The sequence below is a fragment of the Lissotriton vulgaris genome, chromosome 5, assembly GCF_964263255.1.
Source record: "Lissotriton vulgaris chromosome 5, aLisVul1.2, whole genome shotgun sequence".
NCBI classification, from domain to species: domain Eukaryota; kingdom Metazoa; phylum Chordata; class Amphibia; order Caudata; family Salamandridae; genus Lissotriton; species Lissotriton vulgaris.
This window is the reverse complement of record NC_141693.1, coordinates 997626709-997653964: the sequence shown is the minus strand read 5'-3', so window position 1 is coordinate 997653964 and position 27256 is coordinate 997626709. Positions and strand designations below refer to the sequence as shown.

At 46.9% G+C, this 27256-nt stretch overlaps 1 protein-coding gene across 1 annotated transcript in view; it reads left to right on the top strand.

The window, feature by feature from the left end:
- Nucleotides 1–27256, top strand: part of R3HCC1L (R3H domain and coiled-coil containing 1 like) — a 359134-nt gene that overhangs the window by 265079 nt on the left and 66799 nt on the right. The window contains exon 7 of the mRNA XM_086922609.1: nt 9314–9454. Coding sequence (XP_086778735.1) covers nt 9314–9454 — 141 coding nt within the window. The remainder of the gene's footprint in view (nt 1–9313; nt 9455–27256) is intronic.

Genomic DNA, 27256 nt, shown 5'->3' with positions numbered 1-27256 from the left:
CGAAATAGAATGCAATGTCCCGGAACGGAACAACCTACTCACTTTGTTATTAAGCTTTCTAACAGACTGATTCAAAGCAGGAATAGAAATAGCCCCCCGCCACACCTTTCGTGGGATCATATGGGACCACGCAATTGTGCACCCCGGAACTCTCCTCGCCAACCAACTTACAGTGGAAAGCATTGCCTCCAGGAGAAGTCGTCTACCGGTGGTGACCAAATCATTGCCCCCTAAATGCACTATGACTATAGACGGCGGTGACCTCGTCCGCCCTAACAAATCCTCAAAATATGCTTGAAACTGGTCAATACAGAGACCGCCTCTTCCGTAGAAGGACACCCTGTACCCGTATTCCCCAGCTACGTGAATCATGTCACCTGCTTTGAATACGTCCGCGGCACGCCTCACGTATGAGTGGCCCACGACCCACACCTCCTTTTTCACAGCCGGTGATGTCTGACCGCTGGCCCGGTGTTGGGTCGACTGCATAGTCCGCCCCGCCTCGTAGGCTTGCGCAACTGAAAACCAAACAAAAACAAGAGGCGTGAGTACGTCATTACAGCTTTACAACATGTGCAACCGCACATACCTCTTATAACAATTGGAGGACCAACGCCCCACTCGTTTCACTTGTTCAACATTAAGACCCCTGGCTGTAGCTTCCGTAGCAGCCCCTATCTGAAAGGAATGGGTCCCAAACTCGCCCGGGTTCAAGCCCGCAGCGGCAATTGACATCGCAAGCACCCGCTGAAACTGAAATTTCGTTAGTGGGGTGGCGTCCGCGTGTCTCAACAAGGTCCCCCCCCATAATGCCACCCTTCGTGCTAGGTAATCTTCTAAACACTTCACCGGACACATGGAGGACCCGGGAATCCTGCGTATGATTATGCAGTCACCCATCCCGTCTTGATCGGTCTTGGACCTGACAAAGGAGACCGTCATTGCCTCTCCTCTGATCTGAACGTGTTCTTGGCACAAACCCCCCGCCACATCCTGTTTGTTCCTTGCCACCAGTTCGCTTACTCGCATCGCCCCGTGAAATGCTAGCGTAAAAGCGGCTCGGAACAACACCGCCTCAAACTGAGATGAACATGTGGCAGGGAGTGTAGCCAACAACTGGGCCAACCTATCCAAACCTATCGGGCGCCTCTCATCCACTCTGCGACCCTCAAGGCGTTGCCACCCACGCAGCGCTTTCTGTACAACGAAAGACGCTGTCGGGTCCTGGATACTATGAGCCCTGGCAACAAAGGAAATAGCAGCACGATGCCTCTGGGCCGTAGCCACAGATTTCCCAGCCCTACGTAAGGACATCAGAAAATTCACAACCCATTCCTCGTGGCCCCAAAGCCTCTCTCTATCAGTACCCAAAAAGGCTACATAGGACCTAAACGCCCCTTCATATGCTTTCCTCGTCCGTGGTGCTAGACTCTCTCCCACGAGGTGACGAAGTTCGGGGCACCGAGAGACCAGAGAGCTTCGGGGAAGGGTGCCGGCTCTGGGTCCGCTGAGGGAAGGAAACCCGAGAAAGCCTGCATATGAAAACGAGACAGTGCATCAGCCGCCTGATTCATTACCCCTGGGACATGTTTTGCTCTGAACAGCACATTTAGTTGCATACACAGTAAAACAATTTCTTTGAGCAGTCTTAAAATCAGTTTACATCGTGCTGCCTGACTATTGATGCACTCGACCACGGTCATATTGTCGGACCAAAATATCACAGAGTGGTCTTTGAACCCTTCTGGCCAGGTTCTCAGGGCCACCAAAATGGGAAAAAGTTCCAGGAAAGCAATATTACTTGTCAGACCATTGACATGCCACCATGTCGGCCACCTTTGTGCCGACCATTTTGTGCCGAAGATGGCACCAAAACCTATGCTACCTGCTGAATCTGTCCATAGCCCCAGCTCTTCAGAGGATACGGCTGGTTTGTTCCAGATGACTCGACCATTAAAGTCCGCCAGAAATGCTAACCAAATACGCACGTCCTGGCGGACCTCAGCCGATAGTCTCGTGCGATGATGGCCCTCCTTTAGGCCGACCATAGCTTGGGCAATTGAACGAGAAAAGGGGCGGGCCATCGGTATAACTCTCAGGGCAAAATTCAACTGTCCCACCAACTGCTGTAATTGATGCAGCGTAACTTTCGATCCATTTAGACACACTTGCAGGGCTGCCCTGAACTTCCACACTTTGTCAGTTGGCAAACGAAAACAACCTTCTCTGGAGTCTAACTCGATCCCCAGAAACTCGAGGCAAGTCGCAGGACCCACCGTCTTACCTGGTGCCAATGGCACACCGAACTGCTTCATCAATACACAAAATTCGGCCAAGGCCCGGCCACATTCGAGGTCCCCGGCTGCACCAAGGAACAGAAAATCATCAAGGTAATGCATTACATGTTGGAAACCCGTCTTCTTTGTGAAGACCCATTGTAGAAAACTACTGAATTTCTCGAAATAGGCACAAGATATAGAGCACCCCATCGGCATACACTTATCCATGTAATAACAACCCTGAAACATAAAACCTAGGAGACGCTGATCGTCCGGGTATACCGGGAGCAACCGGAACGCTGACTCGATATCTGACTTCGCCATCAGCGCCCCGGGCCCCAGGCGATTCAAAATGGCTACGGCCTCATCGAAGGATGCGTACCGCACCGAACACACTTCTGGGTCTATTGCATCGTTTACAGAAAGACCACGTGGAGCTGACAAATTATGAATCAGTCGAAACTCACCCGGGTCCTTCTTGGGGACCACCCCTAAAGGAGAACACACAAAATTCTGTACCGGGGGTACACTAAATGGGCCGGCGACCCGACCTCGAGTAACCTCTTTCCGGATCTTTTCCTGAACCACGGTCGTATGCTGCAGGACGGAAAGTTGATTTTTACACTTCTCCACACCCTGAAAGTCCCCTACCGGGATGCGGAAACCATACAAAAATCCGTTCCGCAGAACCCCAGCAGAAGTACGATCCGGGTATTCACTGAGCCAGGGAATCATCGCCAAGGTATCAATCGGGGTAGGTAAAGGCGCCCCTCGGACTATGTTAGACCTGTTTGGCGCCTCCTCTCCCCCCGTTATCACCCGTTTTGGCTCTGCACGTGGACTCAGGATGGGACGACCCGCACCCACTACATTCATGTTTAAATTTACACGACCCCTGGGGCCTGGTACATTTACCTTTGTTGAAATTGAAGCAGAACCCCCTTTTTCCTGTATTGCCGGCAGGTCTCGAGTAATCGTCGGTACTCGTACCTGACCGAAAGGGCGTCCCCCCATAATGGCGGGAGGACTCGCCAACATTACCTCCTACCAATGGCATTTTCAACATACCTGTCTCCTTCATTTTATCCCATGTCAAAGAATCATAACAATCCCAGGTTAAGCTTTTATTATGCTCTTTTGCCTTTCTAAAAAGATTATCGTAGCAGAACCAATGGTTACCCTGGTATGATGTCGAGTACCCCATGATTCTTGACTGATAGGTCGGCAACTCGGAAAGCAACTCGGGCCTACGTTCCCCCAAGATTGACGTAAAAATTCCCCATGCATTGCCCCAATTGCCGATAGTCTCATTTACTTTAAAGGCGGCCATTTTTGCGCGCCAAACACTCGGATGCATAAGATCTTTCTGACCCTTAACATGCTCCACCTCATAATGATCAACAAGCAACGAGAAGATGTTCACGTATTCCCCCGCCCAAATCTTCTCCTTAATTGCCAAAGGCACATGTTGACCCAACCTTTCTCTACGAGAGGGTGCTGACTCATCCCTCGCAATCGGCAATGGCCGCTTACCTGCACCGGACGCTGCATCTGCGGTCGCAATCGTCCCTTGTTGCTTGTCAACTACTGCAGCCGGCGAGGACGTCTTGGCTGCATCCCGTTTCTCGCGCAATTGCTTCATCAGCGCCTGGGCCTCGGCAGCCGTGGCGCCCTCGCTACTGTCGCCCAACCACGCTGCAAGTTGTGCTGCCAGCTCGGGCGGCATATCCTCTTTGGACACCGGGGTGACCACCACAGGAATCGGATTCCCCTCTACTGGTACTGGGGTTGGCGCTTCGAGCGGGGTACCGGGAACCGGGGCGTCTCCCCCAGCTGGTCCCCTCCTTGGCCTCTTGGCTCTTCCTCCCGGAGCTGCTCCAGCCGACGGACGCTCCGGCCCCACTTCCCCGTCTCTCTCCGCCACCCGCTTCTTCAGCTCGGTCATCTCCTTCATGAGGACCCGAACCATCTGTTCGGTCGTCAATCTCTTCCCGCCTTTCTTGGGCATTTCTCCGACAGAGTATCTGTAAGACAAAAGAAAGATTACAACGCTCAAAATTGGCTCTTCGTTCCGTCTCGAGCTCACGTGCAGCGAGGAGGTGCAGCTTCAGAGCACAGGAACAAGAGGATGTCTTCTGGTCTTGCGTCCCTTTTTATCCGTCTTCAGGGCGGGCGTAAACCCGCCCCTGCCTGCCCCGAGGGCGTGGCCAGCCGCCGTCAGTGTCTAGGCCAGCCCACTCTAGGGCGGGAAAGGGCGCGCCCCGGCTACGCCGCTTCGGGCATACCAGCCGAGACGCGCCTCCCGCCCAAAATGGCTTCCCGGGGGGATCGAGGTACTCTGCCATACGTTCGGGGGGACCGAGTGGTCGCCCCTTTCCATTATACGCTCTCCTTTGCCCAACTATCTTTTGCAACAACATCCCTCTTGTTGTAGTTATCTGGCATCGCCTAGTGGCATAAGATCCCCCCCGTCTTCCTTGCTCGCCGATCTCGATTACCTTCCTGATTTGATTCTGATTCTTATTCTTACTTTTTACTTGCCTGCTACTACTGTGCCCACTTTTTGTTTTATGCTTCAAACCCCAATCCCGCCATCCTTGGCCTCCCCACCCTATCTGAGGAAAGAGGTAGCCCTTACCTCGCCTCCTCAGACCCCCCCATCAAAAAAGGGCACCTTGACTTGGCACCTGGTTGCGCATCTATCTTCTCCCTCTCCTCCTCCGTGACATATAACATATAGATTTCCCTTTATAACCCCTGGGGTAATTCCTAACGAGTCTCCCCAGCTTAAAGTGCAAAAGTGATATCCTTCTCAAGAGACAGGAAGGACTTAAACTCTCAAATATATATCTAAGCCAACGTGTACTGATTCTACTAGCCATGATCCTACAGAGCTTCAAACTAAGAATACATAAATACTGCCCGTTTTAGTCAAGAAAGAAAAAGTAGGGATCAGTTTTGCAGTGTTCCATAGCAAATCTGGGAATCAAATATTGTAAGCTGAACCCACCTGCTGCTACCTACTACCACACCTCCTTCTAATGGAGATAAAACTAAAGTGCCCAAGTAAAAGTGAATACTGTGCATCAAGAGCCTAAAGTGCAAATACAATAGGGTTACAGCAGGATTACCCTCATGGTAAAAAGGATCCTTAAACACAGGGAAATAGCAGCATATTCATGACCTCCGTAGAAAAATGCCAAACTACAATCATAAAGTGCATAAAGTTAAAATGAACAAAGTGCATTACATAGTGCATAAAGTGCTTAAAGTACAGAAAGGAAAGAGACCTCTGGCTAGGAGAATTATTTCAAGTTTAAATAACTATCTATAATCCCCAAGTTCTGAGGACCACAGAATCAGGCTCTGCTCAGATCTTTCCCTAATTGCCACGTGCTTGTGTAATCGTTTGTAGTAATTCTTGAGCTTCCTCCAAAAAAGAGCAGATATGGAACTTTCCTATCCATAGAACTTTCAGCTTGGATTGCTGGACGATAGAGACCTGTGCTCCTGCACTCATAAACTGACCCATCATGCTCACAAAGTCCCTCTGTCTATGTGCTGCAAATGCTGACATATCAGAGAACACTCTCACTTTGGCTCCTTCTGGTAGAATGATGTCTCTTTTTTGGATCGCTTTGGTTAGAACAGCCTCTCTAATCCGATAATCTGAGAAATTAACGATCATTGTCCTAGGATACTTGGCCCTCGAAGGTCTCTGAAAGGGGACTATGTGGGTCCTCATTATATTGAGAAATGCAAAAACAACAGTTGATGGACAGAATGCAGAAAAATGTCATACATTCACCCCAGCACAGAGATCTGGAACTAAAGCCATCGTTTTTTGCTCACCATGCCATTCCAGTTTGAACCCAGCCATATGCAAATCAGTCTTGACCCTGTTCCCCATGGGAACAGTCCAGCCCGAACTGAATGTATGACATTGCCCTGGGCGTTCGATCCAAAATTGTTATGTTGCCTGCATAGAGTAGACACACAATAGGTTTTCCCCCAATTACTGGGGCAATGCCCTCACTTTTGTGCCAAATAGTGAGGGAGATCAGAGCTACATAGGGAGAAAAGCAGGGGAGCCAATACACATCCTTGTTTTAAACCATTTGCGGTAGGGATAGCTTGTGAGAGACTGCTTTCCCCTCCCATTAGGACTGTGCACCAAGTATCTATATGGAGGGCAGAAGCTAACTCCAAAAGGCTGCCCAGCATACCCAAATTTAAAAGCTTACTCCACAGCAAAGGATGCTTAACTTTGTCAAATGCTGTGGAGAAGTCTATAAATGCTGTTTACACCCTTCCTCCTCTAATTTCAACATATTTGTAGAGCAGTTGAATTATCAATTGTTCCATGTTTCGTTTTAACCAGAGTTTGCTCCAATAGTAACATTTTAATAGCATCCGTCCAATCGCTAATTTTGGTCAAAAGGCATTTAGCGAAGACTTTACCCAATGCATCAAGAAGCGCAATCTGACGATAATTATGAGAAAGACCTCGATCTCCTTTCTTAAACAGAGGGACTATTATACTTCCCTTCCAGGAGTGGGGAACCATTTTATTTTCGTAAAGATACTTAAAAAAACGGGCAAAGAATGTTGCTCCACAGTGTACTGTCTTGTTTTATGACTGTTATTGGTATTTTATCTGGCCCATTTCTGCTGAGGTACTCATACCCCTGATCACCATTTCTATTTCTTTTTCGGAGTGCGATCAATACGTAGTAAAGTCTTCCTTTGGTGCAAGGTACTCAATTGCCGCCTCATTAGCTGCATATAAATCCTGAATAAAACCAACCCTGTTATGTTCTCCAATAGCCACTGGGAGTGATTGTAATCAGGCTCCACAACCCTCCCCAATAAGAGACCAAAAGGTTGTTATCTGGCCTTTTAGAGACTGCTTCTCTGAGTAATATCCAAATACTACCTTCCCTCTCTTTTCTTAACCTGGCCTTTACCCGATTCCTCCTCCATTTTAATAATAATATTCTATAATATCTTTCTGAGGAATAATTTAGATACTGTTACCTAACTAGAGTCCGTCATTCACTTCCTATCCCTGCCTGGGCCACAGAGACGGATTGGTTACTATAGTTTCCTCTGTTTTACATTAGGGGACGGATTGGCAAATTTTGTTTGTGCTATAAGTGTGATCTCATGAACAACTGTGTTGTGCTATTTGTAACATACCGGGCTAGGAAATTTCAGTGTGTTTGAAATGTTTAAGTCCTATAGCCCTGTTATCTTCTAAGCTTGCTGCTTTGTTATAACATGTCTTCCTCGGAAGTCCAGACAGACAAGCTCTGGATCAACTGAGGCATCCATACACCTGTTGAGATCAGAAATTACAGAATGTATATCTTGTTATGAATGTTTAAAAAAGGTTCTTAAGAAAAGTGGAGCATGCCACAGACATGCCACTCATTTCTTGCGTGGCTTCCCGAATATGTCTTTTGACCACTGTTGTTGCAAGGTAGCCTATGAATTCATCCATTGTTTCAGGGCTTTTCTTGTGGTGCATAAATTGATACAATTGTCTTCGGTAAACACATCCTCTTATCTGTTATGCAAAGCTTAGCGGAGCAGCACTTTTCAATCTCTTGCAATACACCTTTTGCAAAACCTGTGACTTTTTTTGAAGCTATGGAATCTTCGTTGAGTAAGGGGGGATATTTTCGATCAATCAAGCCAAATATTTGATTTTGTCATTCATTTTCAAAAACACTTTCTGTATATATAACTCCATATGGCAGGACGAATCCTATAACCTCTCTTCCCACGTTTATTTGGTTTAGGTTGGTATCTGGCATTCAAGAACAGCAATTCTCCATGTGTACATGTACAAACATTTTGCTCAGCTGTTAATTGATAGGATACTTTCACTGACAGTCTATCATACGCCATTTGAGGTCGGAAGAAGGAACCCTACAACAGTAGGCTACTTTTTTTTTAATGAGTTTACTACAGCCAGCACCTATTGCAGGGTGCAAGAGCAGCAGATTCTCTATTGTTACTGATGCCATACTATTCAGTAATTCACTTTCTATCTTGTTCCTGACTATTTGAAGTGATAAATTTCACATCTTGAGAAAGGCCAATTATTATTTTTTACCTGCTTCTTCAATCTGGTGATGTTAGCCAAATTGATGTACCAGCGATGCATTACCGAACCGATGATTCAGTGTGAAAGGAATTTCAAAATGGTTGAATGCACTTTACATGTGATGCATACGATGGGTGTATAAGTGAGATGAAGGATGGACTTTAAAATATTATTGGCATAATGTGTTTTATGAATTGAGGTTTGTTTCTTCGTGTTTAATTGCAAGATAAATTAGATGTGTTATACACTTGTGTATTTGCCATTAAACTGGCCTTTTATGAAATAGAAACTCCTACTTGAAGATATTCCGAGAAGTGGAAATTGTTACTTTGTGCTACCAAAGCAAGAATTACTTGGCTTCCCTACCAATCCAATTTATATTACTTCATTCACAAGTGCGCTCGATTTATGATCATGTTGGTGTGACCTACAACCAGGTTAGGAAATCCACATGCTTTTCACTTAGAAATCCTAAACCCTACCAGCCACACCCAGAATTTTGACTCTGGCATGTTCTTGTTTTACCCTGTGTAAGGTTGACCATTGCTTGGAGCCAAGCCCCCAGGACCATAAAATCCACATGCTAAACAGGTGTGGACTGGCAGTGTGGTGTGAACTGGCGATGTGGCTGACATCTTGGAGTCTAGACCAGCCAGCGATGTAGCCACCGTGCAGCCCGTCAGCCATGACTGGTTCATTGGTCTCATTTTGCTCATATTTGTGTGCTCATTTATTTGAGCAGAATAAGGCAAGTAATGCCAGTTGCGTTTTTCTGAAAATGTTGGGCAAATCTCCAAGAACTTTAGTTTCTTCTGCCACTTGGTGGACAGCGATCAGGAATCCTCCTTTCCGAAATCCCCCTCTTTAAAACGTAATAAATAACATTTTTCTTACATTCGCTCCTTTCCTTTGTTCTCAATAGATTTTCTACAGCCGACAAAAGAGCGTCCAGAGACCTCGGCAGCTATGGCAAGAAGAATGGTGATCAGTGCCTTGGGAGTTCGAAGCAATCAGACCAAAGTGGAGCGTGAAGCAGAACGCCAGAAACTCAAAGAAGCGAAAGGTGAGGCAAGAACTAAGTTAACTTTACATGGGAAGTGGCGGGACAGGTCATGAGTTGGCAAGACTTTTGAGCATAACATTTGCATTTCATGACTTTAAGAATAGGGACACAAAAACTCGTAGACATGTACGGGTATCAATCATTGTCATACTTTTTACAATGTGACACCGTTTCATAAATGAAAAGTTGCAAAATGGGTTGGGTGTATGTTTTGCCCTCCGTGTTAAAAAAATTCCCCAAATGTAAAAGTTGTTGCCAAACGTTTCGTAAACGATTCCTTCACATTTTTGTATACAAGGATCTTTAAACGTTTCGGTATAGAATAAACAAGTTAGGTGAAGGCATGGCTTAGCAGCTTAGCAAAACAGTTTCTGGACCTATCGGCTCTCAGTGACTGAAATTACTTAAGAACACGGTCATTTACACCTTTTCTTCTGAGAATGAAAATCACAATCCAAGAATGTTAAAGGTGTTGTCCCTCTTCGAAATGTTGGCCATAAACTTGATCTGCTCCACTGTGGCTTGCCCTGGGCATCAAAACTGTGCTTGTGCTGTGGGTAAGTCCGTGAGACAGGCTTCAGCAACGATTGCCCATGCAACGAAGACCCAACATCTTTAGGACATGTTGAAGAAGCTTGATCTTGTAGCTCTCTTATCACTTAGACAGTTAACCCACTTTGAAATAACACCAATGACTATAAACCAACAACTCACGCTTGTGGAAGCACTTAAGCTCTCCCTCATATCTAACTGATTGCTTGTTTTCCTGTGCAAACATTAATGAGCTTGTTGGTTTAAGAAAGGCACAAAATGTCCAGGAATTCTATGTATGGAAGTAAAGGGCCTATGGTTGTTTCCTTCTGAGGATAGGGGTTCAGCGTGGCTGTAACTATGAGGAAGTAAACCAGGTATCTTCTTGCTCATCCCATTAATTACACTGTGATGGAGATATTAGGAGACATGAAAAATGATTTTGCCACAATTGATTCCAATTACGATGAGGTGGGAATAGTATAGAAGGCAGAAGCAAGATAGGCCAGTTAAACACGAAAGTGTGAATAAACAGTGTAAATTCGAAAGTAGTCAATGTATCTAACTGGAAGCTTGATACGAATATGAGGAGAATAGCAATTGGGCCTGTCAGCAAGGAGCAGACTGCCGTTTGGGGTTTGCTAGAAGATATAACTTATCTTAACCTCTCTTCAGCTTCCTTTGCGAGTCCCTCCTTTATCCACCATCTATAGTGTATAAAAACAAGCAATAGCTTTTTAAGGATTGTGTACGCTATATGAATTAGTTTTCACAACTTGTCCCTCTCCTTATCCATCATCAGCCTCATATTGCTTAAGGAGGGTCATCAGACTGAGAACTTTAAAGCCATAGGCTGGCTCATCACACCACCACCGTGATAGAAATGAGGAGTCTCGAAGCTCTCTCTACTCAGATCTTTGGCTGCAGCGGGGAGCATTTGTACGGTTCCTCTGGCCTCCCTTTGCGCATTGCAATAAGCGGAAAAAAATTATTTTTCTCTGTCAGTGGAGTTCCCACTGGAGCAGGACAACACACCCTTGCCGTTTTCGGGATATCAGAACTGAACCCAATAAGTTAACATTTCCTGACAACTGAAGGCGATAAGGGGCACCCTTATTTTACTGGTGACAGAAAATCACATTGTGATGCACCTCTGGCATTTGATGATAGCACCCTTGAGATCATGGCTGCACCTTGCCCTATCATTTCAGCATTCTTGCCCTGTGAGGAATGAATCCTTTGGGGTATGATGTCTATATAGCTCCCATGCACTGGCAGCCCCTTTGGCATGTGATAGCAGAACCTTTATATTAGTAGCAGTACTCAAGTGCATTGAGCACACGTTTGAAGAATATAAGGACAGCATTGTGGGAGCTTGTGCAGAATCTAGCTCATGGCGCAGCTCTTTACCGATGGACATTAAGCGAAAAGCTTTTTACCTGCCAGGAAGTGCAGCCTTTGTAAATGACACAGAGGACAGCTATCACCACTAGTAAGAATTATTAGTGAATGGTTGTAATGACCTCAACTTTGTCTGAACCCAGTCATCTTTTAGGTTTCACTGTCAATGCATTGTACCCTCCTCCTTCTTCTTCTTGCTGCTGTGGAAGTGGCCAGTCTTGCTTATGCCCTTCCTTCATCTGCGTGTGTGTGCACCTGCTGTCTGTCCCTTGCCTGTCTTACTTCTGCCCTCACCTTGTTCTGACGGGGAGCCCGACGTGAGCAAGAAGTTGATGAATATCTGCTCCGCTGGGTAAAATCAGAAGGTGAGGAGCTGGAGAAGTTAATTATGGACATTAAGCATAGCCACGCTAACGCCTATCTGCTCTTGACTGGGAAAACTACCCAGTCCACGAGGTACTTTATGCGGTTCTGCACGTTTTATCCAGATATAAGGAGAATATTTTTACGGCCAATCTTTACGGCAAAGAATCTTTTCTTTTATAAGGATGCCATGAATTGTATTTATACCCTCAATAATGAATTAGTATGCCAAGCTGTTGCTGGATATATAAGCCTAGCTATAAAAAGAAGAAAATCGCTTGCATTTTTAGATAACCTAGTCTATGAAGCTGATTGAATTATTATTTTGGGCTGATAATAATTTTTTTAAGTTAAGGAGACAAGATGAATTTTATTATTGAAGTTCTAACTACTAATTGAATGAGTTGTAATTTTATATAAGATGTATTTTCTATTTTATGTACTTTGGATCTATAGATAGAAGTTTTTAATCTTATATATGATATTTTCTCTTTGTATTTTATGCACTTTTATGGATTGTTAAAAAGATTCCAAATAAAGTTATGATGATGATGATGACCGGGAACTCCAGTTTAAATTTACTCCATAATCCTTATCGCAGAATCCCAGAAAAAACAGCAGACTCCAGATGGCTGAATCCATCACAAGTAATGGTGCCACAAAGAGCTGGCGCTACTGGCGCATCATGTTTGCCGTTTTAGGGGGGTCTGTCTTAGAGCTTTGAACGATTGTTTCTTAGAAGACCAAGGCCACTCCACAGCCCTGATCCTACTCTACTTATCAGCAGCCTTCAACAACACCTGCCACTGTACACTTGTCGCCAGACTACACCACCCCGGCATACGATGTAACGGACTGCAACATCAAAACTTTGTGCTTGCATGGAACCCTGATACCAAAGAAGTTCTGCAGTACATTTATACAGCTTCTACTTTTTTTTTTTTCTCGTGGACTGTCAATACCTTTCCTATATCATACCTTTGGGGATTACATGCGACTCTGTAAAATGTATTGAACCCTTGAAACCAAAGTAGCTCTGCAGGACACATATGCAGCGCTCACTGTGACACTCGTATATTGTCAAAAACCCTTCATATGTCATATGTCATGCTTTTGTCGTTGTTGTTTATTATATGCTATGGTCTATTGTAAAGCGCTCTGTTACCTCTGGGTCTTGACAGCGCTATAGAAAACTTCATAAATAAAATAAATAAAATACAAGGAACCGCCCTAGACTGGATCCAATCATTCCTCACCTGAAGAAGCCAAAGGATCAGACGGCCACCCTTCCTCTCCGATCCCACTGAAATCACCTGCGGATTCCCACAGGGGTCATCACTCAGCCCGACCCTAATCAACATCTACATGGCCCCCCTCGCTGCCATCATGCAACAACACGGCTTCAACATCGTATCCTACGCTGACGACACCCAGCTCATCTTCTCCCTCACCAAAGACTCCACCACCGCCAGACTCAACTTCCAGAAAGGAATGCAGGAGTTGCAGTCTGGATGACCAACAGCTGCCTAAAGCTCAACGCAGAGAAGACAGAAGTTCTCATCCTCGGAACCACCCCTCAGCATGGGACAACACCTGGTGGCTCACTACCCACAGCAGCCCACCTACCCCCTCGGACTATGCCAGAAACCTCTGCATTATACTCGACTCATTCCTCACCATTAACCAACAGGTAAACGCCGTCACCTACAGCTGTTTCAACACCTCTCCGCAAGGCGGTCAAATGGATCCCCCCCCCCCCCCCGAGTCAAGGAAGACTGTCACCCACGCACTCATCACCAGCAGACGGAGCTATGGAAATGAATGCACTCTACGCTGGCATAAACAAGGCCCTACTCCGTAAATTTGTCCTCGGCATCACCTGACACGAACACATCAGCCAACACCTACGAAAGCTTCACTGGCTCCCCGTGGAGAAAAGATTCACATTCAAAATCCACACCCACTCCTACAAATGCCTACACATCACTGGACCCAAATACCTCAATGATAGAATCACCTTCCACGTACCCAAAAGAAACTTCCGATCAGCCAACTTCGCACTGGCTGAAACCCTATGCATCCACAGAGCCAGAGCAGGCGGAAGATCCTTCTCTTACATCACGGCCAAGAACTGGAACGAGCCCCCGGCAGACATCAGACTCACCCCATCCCTGAACACCTTCAGGAAGACTCTCAAGACCTGGATCTTCAGCTAAACAGTTCTGCGGACACCCCTCCTCCCCCCTCCAGGTGCCTTGAGGTGAGTAGCGCGCTTTCAATTCCCTGATTGATTGAAGACCAACCTTCTCATCCCACCCATTTTTCACCAAAAATATCTGCTTCCTTAGATTATACGTTTTGTTCAGTTGCGCTGTTTAATACAGTCCCCTCATAATCCATCAACCTGCTTGGCGAAAGTGAGCATATGCCTAAGAGTTTAATTGTAACAAATAGCATCCAAGTCCATACCATCTTAAGTTCCATTGGTTCTAACGGTTCCCACCAGTTTGGAAACTGGTTACGTAGAGCTCGGAAGTGGCCGTAAAATGCTCAATCTGATCAGGCTTATCCTTCTATTAATGACTGAAAATGCTTTATGCAAAGCCTATACTTGGCTCTGATCAATAGCCAGCAAGCCAAACGAACAACAAGTTTCCCCAGATCCACCTTCTCTCAGCCATGGTTCACAAAAATACTCAGATGGCAGAAAAGATTGCAGATCAAGAAGTTAAGATCATTTAAATCTTGGTCATGCCCCTACGCACTCGCAGAAGCCATCAGGATAAAAAACAGATTTGGCATGCAAAACAAAAGTATGAGGTAGGGTTCCAAAGGGAACCATTTTCTCTCTTGTGGGAACAAAAACCCCAATGACTTTTGGATCAAAATAAACAGTCTTAGTAGGGGGCTAGAACCAGTCAGCATAAATGTCACCTCTGAAAACGTGATTGCTCATATAGGCTCCTTGTATATTGCACCAGCTAAACACCCTAATCGAGATCCCAGTCCCAGCAGGCAAAACCTTGCACAAGGACCTCCGAGGCCTCAGAAGAGTGACTCAAACAATACGTGACAGCTTTCACAGCCACAAGACTAGCAGACCTGATTCAGAAAAGTAGAGCTGACAGAGCACCTGGGCAAAATGGGATTCCAGCATCAATTTACAAACAAGATCCTCGGTTTTGGTACAGTTGCCTAGTAAATTTGTTAAAAGTATGCATGACTTCCAATTCAATCCCTTCATCATGTCAAGGCTCAATTTTATGTTCCATTTATAAAAAGGGACCAGTGGCGCTACCAGATAGCTATCGTCTCATAGCCCTCCTCGATGTTGAGGCTAAATATTTCGCTGGAGGACTTCGAATCATGAGCAAGCTCTCGAAAAATCTGATATCTTTCAATCAAACTGGGTTCAGACCCATTTCAGTTACCACTGACAATCTTGTGACAGTAAGGATGCTTGTTGCAAACCAGATAAGCAAGAATGAGTCATTATACTTCCGTTTCATTTGACCATGTTAACCGCCAACACCTATTGTCTAAGCTTAATGCCTGGCAAATCCAAGAGGCACGACTATGCGGCATCTATATATGTTGCTTATGCAGCCTGTTCCAGGAATTACTAGCTCACTTGGTTTGCATTTGGCCCTCTTTATTAGACGAGCACAGAAGATTGTTACACCTCCTATTAATCAAACAAGGAACACAGTCAATATTGGCGGCTGTTACATTTCTTTTGAACAAAGCTGATCCTCAAGCAATTGCTTGCCTCATAAAATTCCTGGACATAGTGGACCAAAAACTCAGGACTTCATCCTTGGTTTTAGGCTCCTCGAATGTGGCTGCTTCATTGTAAACTGCCCGGACTCAAAAAGAAACGGAGCTAAGCAGCGAATAGTGGACTGAACACTCCGCAAGGGTATCACAGAGGGATTCCAACTGTTCAGTCTTTGCACTTAAAATAGCAACATCAATTGTTTGCTAGCGAAAAGGAACTCTCCATTGTTTGGCATCATACATTTTGGTCTCCTGAGTAGTGTTGACTGGGGCTTCTGAAGAAATTAACTAACACTGTCATGTCACCTCCCTCATTGTAGTAAAAGTTTGAATAATGAACAGGGATAAAAGAAATGCTGCTAGGCAATCACAGATATTTTAATCCAGGTCAACATGTGATAATGATTTGGATCCACAAGAACCACTACCTATCATCCCAATTTTTGTTATTCAGTTTAATTTTGAATTTGCACAGTACTTTTTCGGGCTCAATTTGTGTTCAAATATTTATTGCATTTCACTTATACAAATTTCCTTAGCAGTTTAGATTGCATCTTCGGGTATATTGGTATGTCAACCATGTACATGTATCAGTGGCACTGCAGGGACAGTAGTTCTTACTCATGAAGCTCTGAATATTTGTAAATTGTCACCAAGATAAATATTGCAAGCAAAATCAGACCATTTTTCGGACATGCACATTTTATGAGTCGGACAAAATCTCTAGTGCATAGATATATGCAATTAAAGGGTATAGCCTGTTAGTAGATGTTGTCGTAATCTAAATGCTAAAACTCTATGGCTTCAGCTTGCTGAATCTTAATAATATTATGTTACAAGTTCCCTCTATCTTATACTTTACACGCCTTGATTAATCTGCACACCGTTTTCTTGTTCAATTGCGCAAATTTTATATTAAAAAACTTTTATGCTTGTACACTGCTTTGTATCTTCCATTTTGCACTTTAATGGACTTGTATGCCTCAATAAGGTATTTTAAGCAGACTATCTGCAGGAGTTGAGGTAGCAGGCTGCATATTTATTTTTTTATTTTATTTATTTTATGTAGCTTATAAAGCGCACAGCTACCCCCGAAGGGGTGTCCCGGCGCTAGAATCTGAGTCTAAGAGGGGAGAGAGGAACAAACAGGGGAAGTGGCATGAGAAATCAGAGTCTAGAAAAGAGCCAGGTTTTGAGTCTGGCCCGAAAGATAGATTCGGAAGGGCAGAATCTGAGATCGACTGGCAGGGAGTTCCATAGTTTAGCAGAAATGACACTGAATCCTCTGCCACCCATTCTAGATAGTCTGAAGCGGGGAGAGATCAGAAGGCGTAGATCATTGGATCTCAGAGATCTGATGGACCGGGATATTAAAACTCGTTTTTTTAGGTAGTTTGGGCCGCGATCATTAATGGCTCGGTGAGTCAGAGTGAGGATCTTAAACTGAATACGGCTGGCCACAGGTAGCCAGTGCAGTTCCCTACGATATGCGGCAACTGACTGACGATAAGAAATATTACCAATCAGCCTCGCCGCCGCATTCTGGACAATCTGCAGCCGGTCAATCAGATATTGGGGAGCTCCGGCATAGAGGCTATTAGCATAGTCCAGGTGGGACGTGATGAGAGCGTGGGTAACTGTCCGGCGGGAAGCCAAAGGGAGATAGGGGAGGATTTTCCTGATCATGCGTAGCTTCAGGAAGCAGGCAGAGGTCACTTTCTGAATCTGAGTCTTACATGATAGGGAATCATTGAAATGGAAGCCCAGGTTACGGGCCGAATGGACGGGAGAAGGAGCGGGATCGAGTGCCGTGGGCCACCACCAGGAGAAGGGGATGGAATTTTTCTGGTTAAAAAACAGCACCTCTGTTTTGTCTGCGTTGAGTCTTAGATGGTTTTCAGACATCCAATCACTGATGTTGTTAAGGCACCGGCGGAAGTTAGAGAACGCGGAGTCAGAGTGGCCTCTAAAGGAGAACACTAGCTGAGTGTCATCAGCATAAGAGACCACCCTGACTCCGTAGGACTCCACCACGCCGGCCAGTGGGGCAAGATATATGTTAAAAAACAGAGGGCTGAGGGCGGAGCCCTGTGGCACACCGCAAGATAGTGGTTTTTCCTCAGATCTAAAAGGTCGCAACAGCACCCTTTGACTTCTTCCAGAGAGGAAGGACTCGATCCAACTGATGGCAGTGCCGCTAATGCCCATATGCCGTAGTCGGTCAAGGAGGATGGAGTGGGATACCGTATCGAATGCCGCGGACAGGTCGAGGAGGACCAACATGGCCTCCTCGCCCCTGTCCACGCACTCCCGAATGGTCTCCGAGACCTCCAGCAGAGCCGTCTCCGTACTGTATCCCGCCCGTATCCCGCTCCTGGCCTGCAGCTGATCAAGGCACACCCTAAAAACAACAAGAACAAAATAACAAAAAGCTACGAACTGTCCCAAGTGCTGCAATTTTGTTTTTATATTTTTATAAACTGAGTCAGAGAAAACTTAAATCTTGAGGGTAATTCCAGGAACCAGTCAGCGAAAACTTGAGAGGTAAATTTATCTTTTTACATAGCGCTGCTTGCCATAACAAGTCCTCAGTAGTGATTTAAAAAACACCCCTTATGTTATTTTCTGCTGGCGGTTTAATGCCTGAAACCTTACTAAGCATCATTCAAGTAAAGGTGACAACTTTTTGGTGAGAGCTGAGATAGGAAATCTTAGTTTGACCTAATTCTTTGATCATCTGGTGCTGTATTATATAAAGTGCTTGCCAGGGTACAATGGGTGTGTGCACTAGCTTTCTGCAACCCATATTTTAGTATTACAGAAGTGACTGCAGATGCTTGTGTGGCTGTTCTGTAATACAGATTGCACTGGAACATATAGAATGCCCTTGCAAGAGGGGGTATTATCTCATTTGCATGTGGGTGCAGCCCTACACAAATAAGAGAAACTGTTTGACTATGCACCTGTACCATATTCCAGACGTGGGCACAGAATCGAAAAGGCTATCAGAAGAGACACTAACTGTGTACTTTCAAGAGATGGTGAACAGTCAGTGTCCCCTCTGGACCCCCCACCCCGACATCTCCTTTAGGTAAGTCCAGTCACCCATTACACCGGCCTGTATTGAGATCTCAATTCCCCCCTCCATAAATCAGGCCAGCTACTGCATGCACTGTAAAAGGCAGAATGGCTGCTTTTTAGATGCAATGGTCTTTCATTAATATCTGTAATATGGCATCCTTTCCCTATTTGCGCCCAGGACATCTAGTTAAAGGTGTGCCGCAGAGCAAAGAGTCACAATGCCCCTTTACATAATGCAGCCCTTGAACTGCTAAAAGCATTTGCAACTATGTTGCAGCGTCTCATGGGATTTGTAATTTCAAGCTGAGCACAGTTCATTTACTCCGGCATTGATATTACTCTGGGTTTCGAGAGTAGCAACTGTGTGCATTTGAGACTGTATGCATTTAAACTTTCATTGTGCATACGTTTCCCAAGTTCAATTTAGCACGCTCTTCAAGTACTTTAAGTGCCAAAAACATTTTAATTATAAAACTGCTGCAAATGTTTCTGCATATTTGATTTTCAGTGAAAGTAGGAGCTACCCCTCTGATCCAGAAAACAAGGTAGCACCCACAGTTATGAGTAATGAGAATGTGTGCATTCATGTCATTAATATGTTGTTCGAGCAACAAGGTGAATTCCCTTGTGGACACTTACTAAAATACTTCGAAAATAACTATTTTAAAAGCTATACGGAAAAACTATGCATTAAGGAAGCAGAATGGTCTATTCTAAATCCGGATATTACTGCTCAGCGTGAATGTACCACAAGGCCAAAATAAAGGCAGGAGTGAGTATTCGATAAAGGATCAAGTTTTAGTCCTCTCTCCTCATCTCCAATACTTTCTACCACCTCTCAAGAAAGGTTTAGAGTGGAAAAAATGAGTTATATTATGTACAGAACATTTCGCACTGGAGTATATTTTAGGTGTAAAATCTAATGCTTTATATAATCTGATAAGGAGGAAGAAGATTCCCAAGAAAAAAGTGGAATAGATAACAATAAGCCCTCATTCAACAGGGATCTGCAGTGATTGATATGAACTTGCGCTTTCACCAAACAATACACAGTGTCCTCAAAGTTGATCCATCTTAATAGCAGCATTCTCAGAAAATATCAGGGTTTTAGGATTTTTATGATGAATTGAAACCAGTTAATATGAGTTAAGCAGTGCCAGGCTACATCTTGAAGCTTTTTCCATCAATGCTTCTGCATGCAACTAATCCTCGCTCGCTCCATGACATCCAGAGGTGACTAACTGGAGGCACATAAAAAAAACACCACCTCTGCACACTGTTGTCAATTCCATTCTTCCTGCTCTTACCGTCATGGCTCTGGAACTCTGCTTCCAAATTTGTCATCCTTCAAGCGATTTCTAAAATTAAATACAGAGTGCTAGGAAATTATGTCCTATACTAAAACTGCAAGTTTCAAACCATGCCATGACTGTAGGAAACAGATGTCGGTCAGAGACCCACACAAGGTGTGTCTCTGGATTTTGAGCTGGGAACACGACTCAAAGTTATGTGATCAGTGCACCCTGATGCACCTGAAGTCGATCCGGGTTTGAGAAGTGAAGTTGTACAGAATGGACATAAGAAGAAATTGTGGCCCTTGTGAAAGTCAAGCTATTCCCCTATGTCTCAGGTACGAACTTGGTCCCTCTCCCAGTTCTGATCCTGTGATTGGTCCACTTTACCGTCTAAGCCCTCCTGTAAATCCAAGCACTAGCACAAAAAAGTGAAATAGAACTCAACCCCATTTTGTTGCTGTATCCAAGGAGATGGTGCAATGCCAGTCAGACTTCCTCTGGATCATGGAGCTGATCATCACACAGCCTGAACCTATACCATTGCTTCAGAAAAGAGGGGACGCATCAGGAGAAGCTCTGTTGTCTATTTGGCGCATACTCTGAACGAGGTCTACCAACAGTGGGAGATGATGAGGATTTCCCATTATGACGATGACTATTTTTATATGGACTTACAAGAGTCCTGTGGGCTTGATACTTTCCCTAATATAGGATCGGACTTGCCATTTGTTATACTAATGGAAGAGAGTGGATCATTTGCAATAGTGGTTCAACGGGCAACTGAGGTCATGCAATTTCAGCTACCTTCAGTTGAGACCAAGACTAATGTCCTCACGGAAATTTTGCAACCTGACCGAGCCACATTTGAACCCTTGCTTTCCTTCTATGAAGCCATCACTGACACCTTAATGAGAACTTTGTCAAAGCAATGTGTTTGCCCATCGGTCAATAGGCAAGTTACCAGATGTCGTTGACCGGATCTTGGCGACCCTGATTTTTTCACTAAACATATTACATTAGAGCACCTAGTGGTTAACGCTTTAACCAGCAGGAAAAACCCTATTCATTCCCCATGACTTCTCTACATTTGGAGCCACAGAGATTGAGGTGTTTGGAAAACAAGTGTTCTCCTTGGCCAGCCTAGTATTGTGGTCTGCAGTGTAGTCTGTTTTTCAGATCACTATATGCATGCTCTCTGGAATATGTAAAGTGAAATCTTGCTACGGTTCTGGAGACCTTAGGGCTTCTCTGGTATCTTGATGGTCAAGAGGCCTCCAAATCAATTATTTATGCTGCCTTTGATACTGCTGGTTGCCTGGGATCGACGGTCAGTCCTGCTGCCAGGTGTGGTTGCTTTCCAGAGGATTTTCAGGAAATGTACAAGCCTCCTTGGTGAATATGCCATTTGAAGGCTAGTGTATTTTAGTGAAAAAAACTATTCTGCTCTGTAGCACTTTAAAGACAGTAGATCCACAGCATGCTCCCTGTGTCTTTCGGCCCATGCCAAGCAGTTCCCACATCAATTCAGAAAATATAGAGGCTGCTCCATGGGGCTGGTATGCAGACAGCAATATTCACCCCAACCATTGCAACAGTCACCTCAGTCCTTTTGAAGCTGAGGACTTTGGTCTGACAGCTAACGAGCAGCCAGAAAGTGCATTAGTCTTCCCAGTCCCCTTCCCCGGTGGCAACAGCCACCTAGCCACTTTAGTGTGCCTTAATGGTGCGCACCCATTCCATGGGTTGCAGAATTCAGTATCTTCTCACAATCGATTAATCAATCATTTGTAAAGCGCACTACATACCCGCGATGGTCTGAAGGCGCTGGGGGGGAGGAGGCTCTACTGATCGAAAATCCAGGTCTTGAGTATCCTCCTGAAGGTCAGCAGGTCTTGGGTCTGTCGTAGGCTCAGTGGCAGGTTTTGGGTCTGTCGTAGGCTCAGTGGGAGGGTGTTCCATGTCTTGGTGGTGAGGTGGAAGAAGGATCTTCCACCGGTTGTTCTTCAGATGCACAGGACGATGGCGAGTGAGAGGTCGGCGGAGCGTAGCTGGTTGTTGGGGATGTAGGAGAGCCATCTGTTGAGGTAGGCTGGGCTGGTCTTGTGGAGTGTCTTATGTGCGTGGGTGAGGAGCTTGAAGGATATCCTCTTGTTGACGGGGAGCCAGTGCAGGTTTCTCAGGTGGGGTGTGATGTGGCCGTGGCGTGGTACGTCAAGGATCAGTCTTGCCAAGGAGTTTTGGATGCGTTGTTGTCGTTTGATGAGCTTGTTCGGGGTTCCCGCGTAGTGGGCGTTTCCGTAGTGGAGTCTGCTGCTGACAAGGGCCTGGGTGACTGTATTTCTTGTATTTGTTGGGATCCATCTGCAGATCTTGCGGAGCATGCGGAGAGTGTTGAAGCAGGAGGAGGAGACGGCGATGACTTGCTTGGTCATTGAGAGCGTTGAGTCGAGGATGATTCTCAGGTTGCATGCGTGGTTGGTGGGTGTCAGGGCTGCCCCCAGTGCCGTCGGCCTCCAGGAGTCGTCCCAGGCTGAAGGGTTGGAGCCGAGGATGAGGACCTCCTCCTTGCCCGAGTTCAGCTTCAGACGGCTGGTCTTCATACAGTCGGCGACGACCTTCACATTCCTTCGTGGAGGTTGGCCTTGGCGGTGATGGGGTCCTTGGTGAGGGAGAGGATCAGCTGAGTGTCGTCGGCGTAGGAGAGTATGTTGAGGTCGGGCTACTTTTGCAAGCAGGCCATGTAAATGTTGAACAGAGTCGGGCTGAGAAAGGATCCCTGGGGTATGCCGCTGATGATCTCAGAGGCTTTGGAACGGAATGGGGGGAGGCGGACGCTCTGGGTTCTGCCGGAGAGGAAGGAGGTGGTTCAATCCAGAGCCTTGTCTCAGATCCCGGCGGCGTGAAGGCGTGCGCGTAGTGTGCGGTGGCAGACTGTGTCGAAGGCGGCAGAGAGGTCTAGGAGGATGAGTGCTGCGGTCTCGCCGTTGTACAGCAGGATCCGGATGTCATCGGTGGCGGCAATGAGGGCAGTCTCGGTGCTGTGGTTGCTGCGGAACCCTAACTGGGAAGGGTCCAGGATTCAGTTTTCTTCGTGGTATCGGGTTAGCTGTCTGTTGACTGTTCCCTTAATGACCTTGGCTGGGAAGGGGAGCAGAGAGATGGGCCGGAAGTTTTTGCGGTCTCTTGAGTCTGCCTTAGGTTTTTGGAGTAGGGAGTTGATCTTGGGGTGTTTCCAGATCTCTTGGAAGGTCGCGGTCTCAGGGGAGAGATTGATGACATTGCGCAGGTGGGGTACGATGGAGCTGCTTGCTCTGTTAAAGACGTGGTGCGGGTATGGGTCTGACGTTGAGCCGTAGTGGATTGTGCGCATTGTCTTGATGGTGTCATCGATGCTTACACTGGCCCAGGCAAGCAGTGGGTCGTGGTCAATGGAGTGCGGAGGGTCTGTTGTGTTGCTGTCTGTTGGGGCTGTCTGGGTGTTGAAGCCGTCATGGATGTCTGCTATCTTGCGGTGGAAGAAGGTGGCGAGGGAGTCGCACAGGGCTTGCGACGGCGGGATGTCATTGGTGTTGGAGCTGGGGTTGGAGAGTTCCTTCACGATGTTGAAGAGCTCCTTGATATTGTGTGCATTGTTGTCGAGGCGGTCTTTGAAGGAGGTCCTCTTGGCCGCCCTGATGAGGTGGTGGTGGTTGTGGATGGCGTCCTTGTGTGCTGAGTGGCTGTCCGGAGTTTTTTCACTGTGCCATTTCTTCTATAGTTTCTGGCAGGCTTGCTTGGAGGCTAGGAGTTCTGGGGTGAGCCAGCTGGCCCTCTTGCTGGTGTCTCAGTGGGGGGCGGGGGGGTTTCAGCGGGGCGAGGGTGTTTGGCGCAGTCCTCGATCCAGCGTCTGAGGCTGTGGGTAGCGTCATCGGTGTTGGAGGGTTTGGTGGGTGGGCTGAGAGCGAGGTTTGCATGTAGTTGGTCTTCGGTGATTTTGCTCCAGCAGCGGCGGGGGATCTGTTGGGTGCGGTGGTGTGTGGTGGGCTTCTGGAAGGTGAAGTGGATGCAGCGGTGGTTGGTCCAGAGGAGTTCGGTGGTGTGGCTGATGGAGACGTGCGAGCTTGAGGAGAAGACAGGGTCGAGCGTGTTGCCAGCGGAGTGGGTGGGTGTTGTGACAAGTTGCTTCAGTCCGAGGTTGGCGAGGTTATCGATCAGGGTCTTGGAGCTGTTGTCGTTGTTGTTCTCAAGGTGAAAGTTCAGGTCTCTGAGGAGGATGTAGTCGGTAGAGGTCAGGGCGTGCGTGCTGATCAAGGTGGCGATGGAGTCGCTGAACTGGGGGCAGGGTCCAGGGGGTCGGTAGACGAGGGTGCCTCTGAGTTTGGGGTTAGGGTCTGTGTGGATCTGGAAATGCATATGTTCGGTGGTGCTGAGCGCGTCGTCGGTGCTAGTCGAGGCCCTGATGCTGTTCTTGTGGAAGATGGCGATTCCTCCTCCAACTCCGTTGGTGCGGTCTCTGCGGGTGATCTTGTAGCCGTCTGTGATGGCTATGGCGATGTCTGGTGCGGAGGAGTCGTTCAACCAGGTCTCTGTCAGGAAGGTGACATCTGGGGATGTTGTGTCGAGCAGGTACCAGAACTCGACGGCATGCTTGCATGCGGAGCGGGTGTTCAGTAGTATGCATCGGAGGTGGTTGGGGTCTTTCTTGGCGGGTGGTTCGTCGGCTCTGAGGATGGTGTAGCTGCAGTTCTGGCAGGTGAAGGGGCTGTGTGTGCATTTCGGGGCAGCCTTGAAGCAGGTGTGTCTCCGCCCGGAGTTGAGAGCGTGCAGAGTGCTGGCGTCGTAGTGGCAACAGTCATCGTGGCGGGTGCGGGGACCAGGGGTTCTGGCGCTGGGCGCAGTCTAGGCATGGACGGGTGCAGACGGGCTTACCTTAGGCACGCCATCGGCATATATAGGGAGGTGGGAGGGAGGAGCAGCTGGGAGGAGGGAGCAGCGAATGGGCAGAGGGCCGTCAGGGGGGCGGGGACGCAGCGGCGAGGGTGGTGAGGGACAACGAAGGTAACAGAAGGAAGAAGGGGCACAAAATCGAGAGAAAAACAAGTGGCACAGAAGGCAAAAAGGCTAAAAAAAATTAGTGGAACAAAAGGCAAAAGGGGCACAGAAACTAGGGAAAAACAAGTGGCACAGAAGGCAGAGGGCACAAAAAAACGAATGACCAGAAGGCAAAAGGGGCACAGAAACGAGGGAAAAACTAGTGGCACAGAGGGCAGAAGGGAACATAAAAAACTAGTGGAACAGAGGGCAGAAGGGCACAAAAAACGAGTGGAACAGAAGGCAAAAGGGGCACAAAAACAAGTGGAAAACGAGTGGCACAGAGGGCAGAAGGGCACAAAAAACGAGTGGAACAGAAGGCAAAAGGGGCACAGAAACGAGGGAAAAACAAGTGGCACAGAAAGCAAAAGGGCACAAAAAACGAGTGGACCAGAAGGCAAAAGGGGCACAGGAACGAGGGAAAAACGAGTGGCACAGAGGGCAGAAGAGCACAAAACAACGAGTGAAACAGAAGGAAAAAGGGGCACAAAAACTAGGGGAAAACGAGTTGCACAGAGGCAAAATTCAGAACACAGAAATAGAGGGGCAGCTAAGAACAGAAGGCAGAACGGGTAGAGAGGCACGGGGCAGCGAGGGGAACAGGAGGGAAAACCGGGCAGAGACACTGGGGCAGCAAGGGGTACAGAAGGACAGACCGGGCAGAGAGATCACGGGGACAGCGAGGGGAACAGAGGGAAGAAAAAGGGTCACGGACCACGTATAGGCAGCGGGGGGAAGACAGACAACAGCAGTCACAAACACAACAATGAAAATACAGGCAATACAATAAAAACAATAAAGCGGAGGATGAACAAACCTACCTATTGCCTACCACTGGCCACAAGGGATGAGGTGCAGGTGGTAGCCTGCCGTTGGTGGAGGGCCTCGACCTTCCTCTGCAGCGGCAGCTGGGGCACGGAGACACAGGCGTTGTTGTGCGGAGGGGGAGCAACCTACCTGGTGGGGTCAAGGGTTACAATCATGACTTTCACCAAATTTCCACCCTGACTGAAGGACTCTCAAAGGAGCGTCTCTTCATTCTGGAGGTGCTGAGGGTTGCTCTGAAAGGTTGCTACGAGAGGGGCCAGAACTCAAAAAAGAAGAGTGTTACTCTCGCTATTTCCTTATGCTGAAAAATAATGTAGACCTATAGCTTCCTGCATATATTGGGGCTTCAACATCTGAATACCTTCCTGTGGAAGGACAAACACAAAATGCTGACACTAGCTCATATCTTGGCTTGACTTCCTACTACCTCTCAAGACAAATTTAAAGTGGAAAAGCAGTTGTATATTGTATAGAGAACCTTTTGCTTTCGGGTATATTTCTGGCCTACCTTTGGCCTTTGAACTCCGAATACCTTCCAGGGGAAGGACAAACCCAGAATGCTCACACTGGCCCACATCTTGACTGCTCTGGACTTAGGAGATTGGATGGTGCCCTTAGATGTGCAGGACACATATTTCCATATACTCATCCTGCAGTCCCACTTTGACCTCACCAGCACCTTCCAGTGATCACAAAAGTGAAGGCGATGATCGCGGCACACCTTCAGAGGTTGAGGTGCCAATTATTCCCTACCTCGACTATTAATTGTTGAAGGTGGGCTCACCACAGTCAATCTTGTCACTTCCAGACAACAGCGAACCTCTCTACATCATTTGGATTTACAATCAATGAACCAAAGTCGCAGCTGACTCCTTCACAGAGGCTGTGATTCATTGGAGCCCTCCTTGATTCAGTGCAGTTCTGGGCCTTTCCTCCACCATCACAAGTCCAGGACATTTAGCCTGTGATCCCAATGTTTCAGCCTCGGTGCTGGATTTCATTGAAAACAGCGTTGGCCTTCTTGGCCTCCTAGCATTCTGCATCTTCCTGGTTGACTACACCAGGTGGCACAAGCAGGCTCTGCAGGGGAACCTGAAGTTCGAGGGGGCCCAACACAGAGGAAATCTATTGTATGCCATCCCAATTATGGAAGAGAATACTCATGATTTTCACTGTTGTTTGTTCAAATGCAATTGGCCCAGTGACAGGCCCCTCTACCTTCCCCACCCAGTGCAGATGGTGACGGACGTATCAATACTGGGTTGGGGAAGCCATCTGGGGGAGGAAGAGATAAGAGGAATCTGGTGTCTGGCTCCGTAACAATATGATGGAGTTGTGATCCATATGTCTAGCTGTGAAGGCTACCCTGAGTTTGAGTTTGAGTTTTAAAATATTTATAAAGCGCGCGTTCACCGGAACGGTTCCTTGGCGCTATGCTAGATCGAGTCCTCAGAGA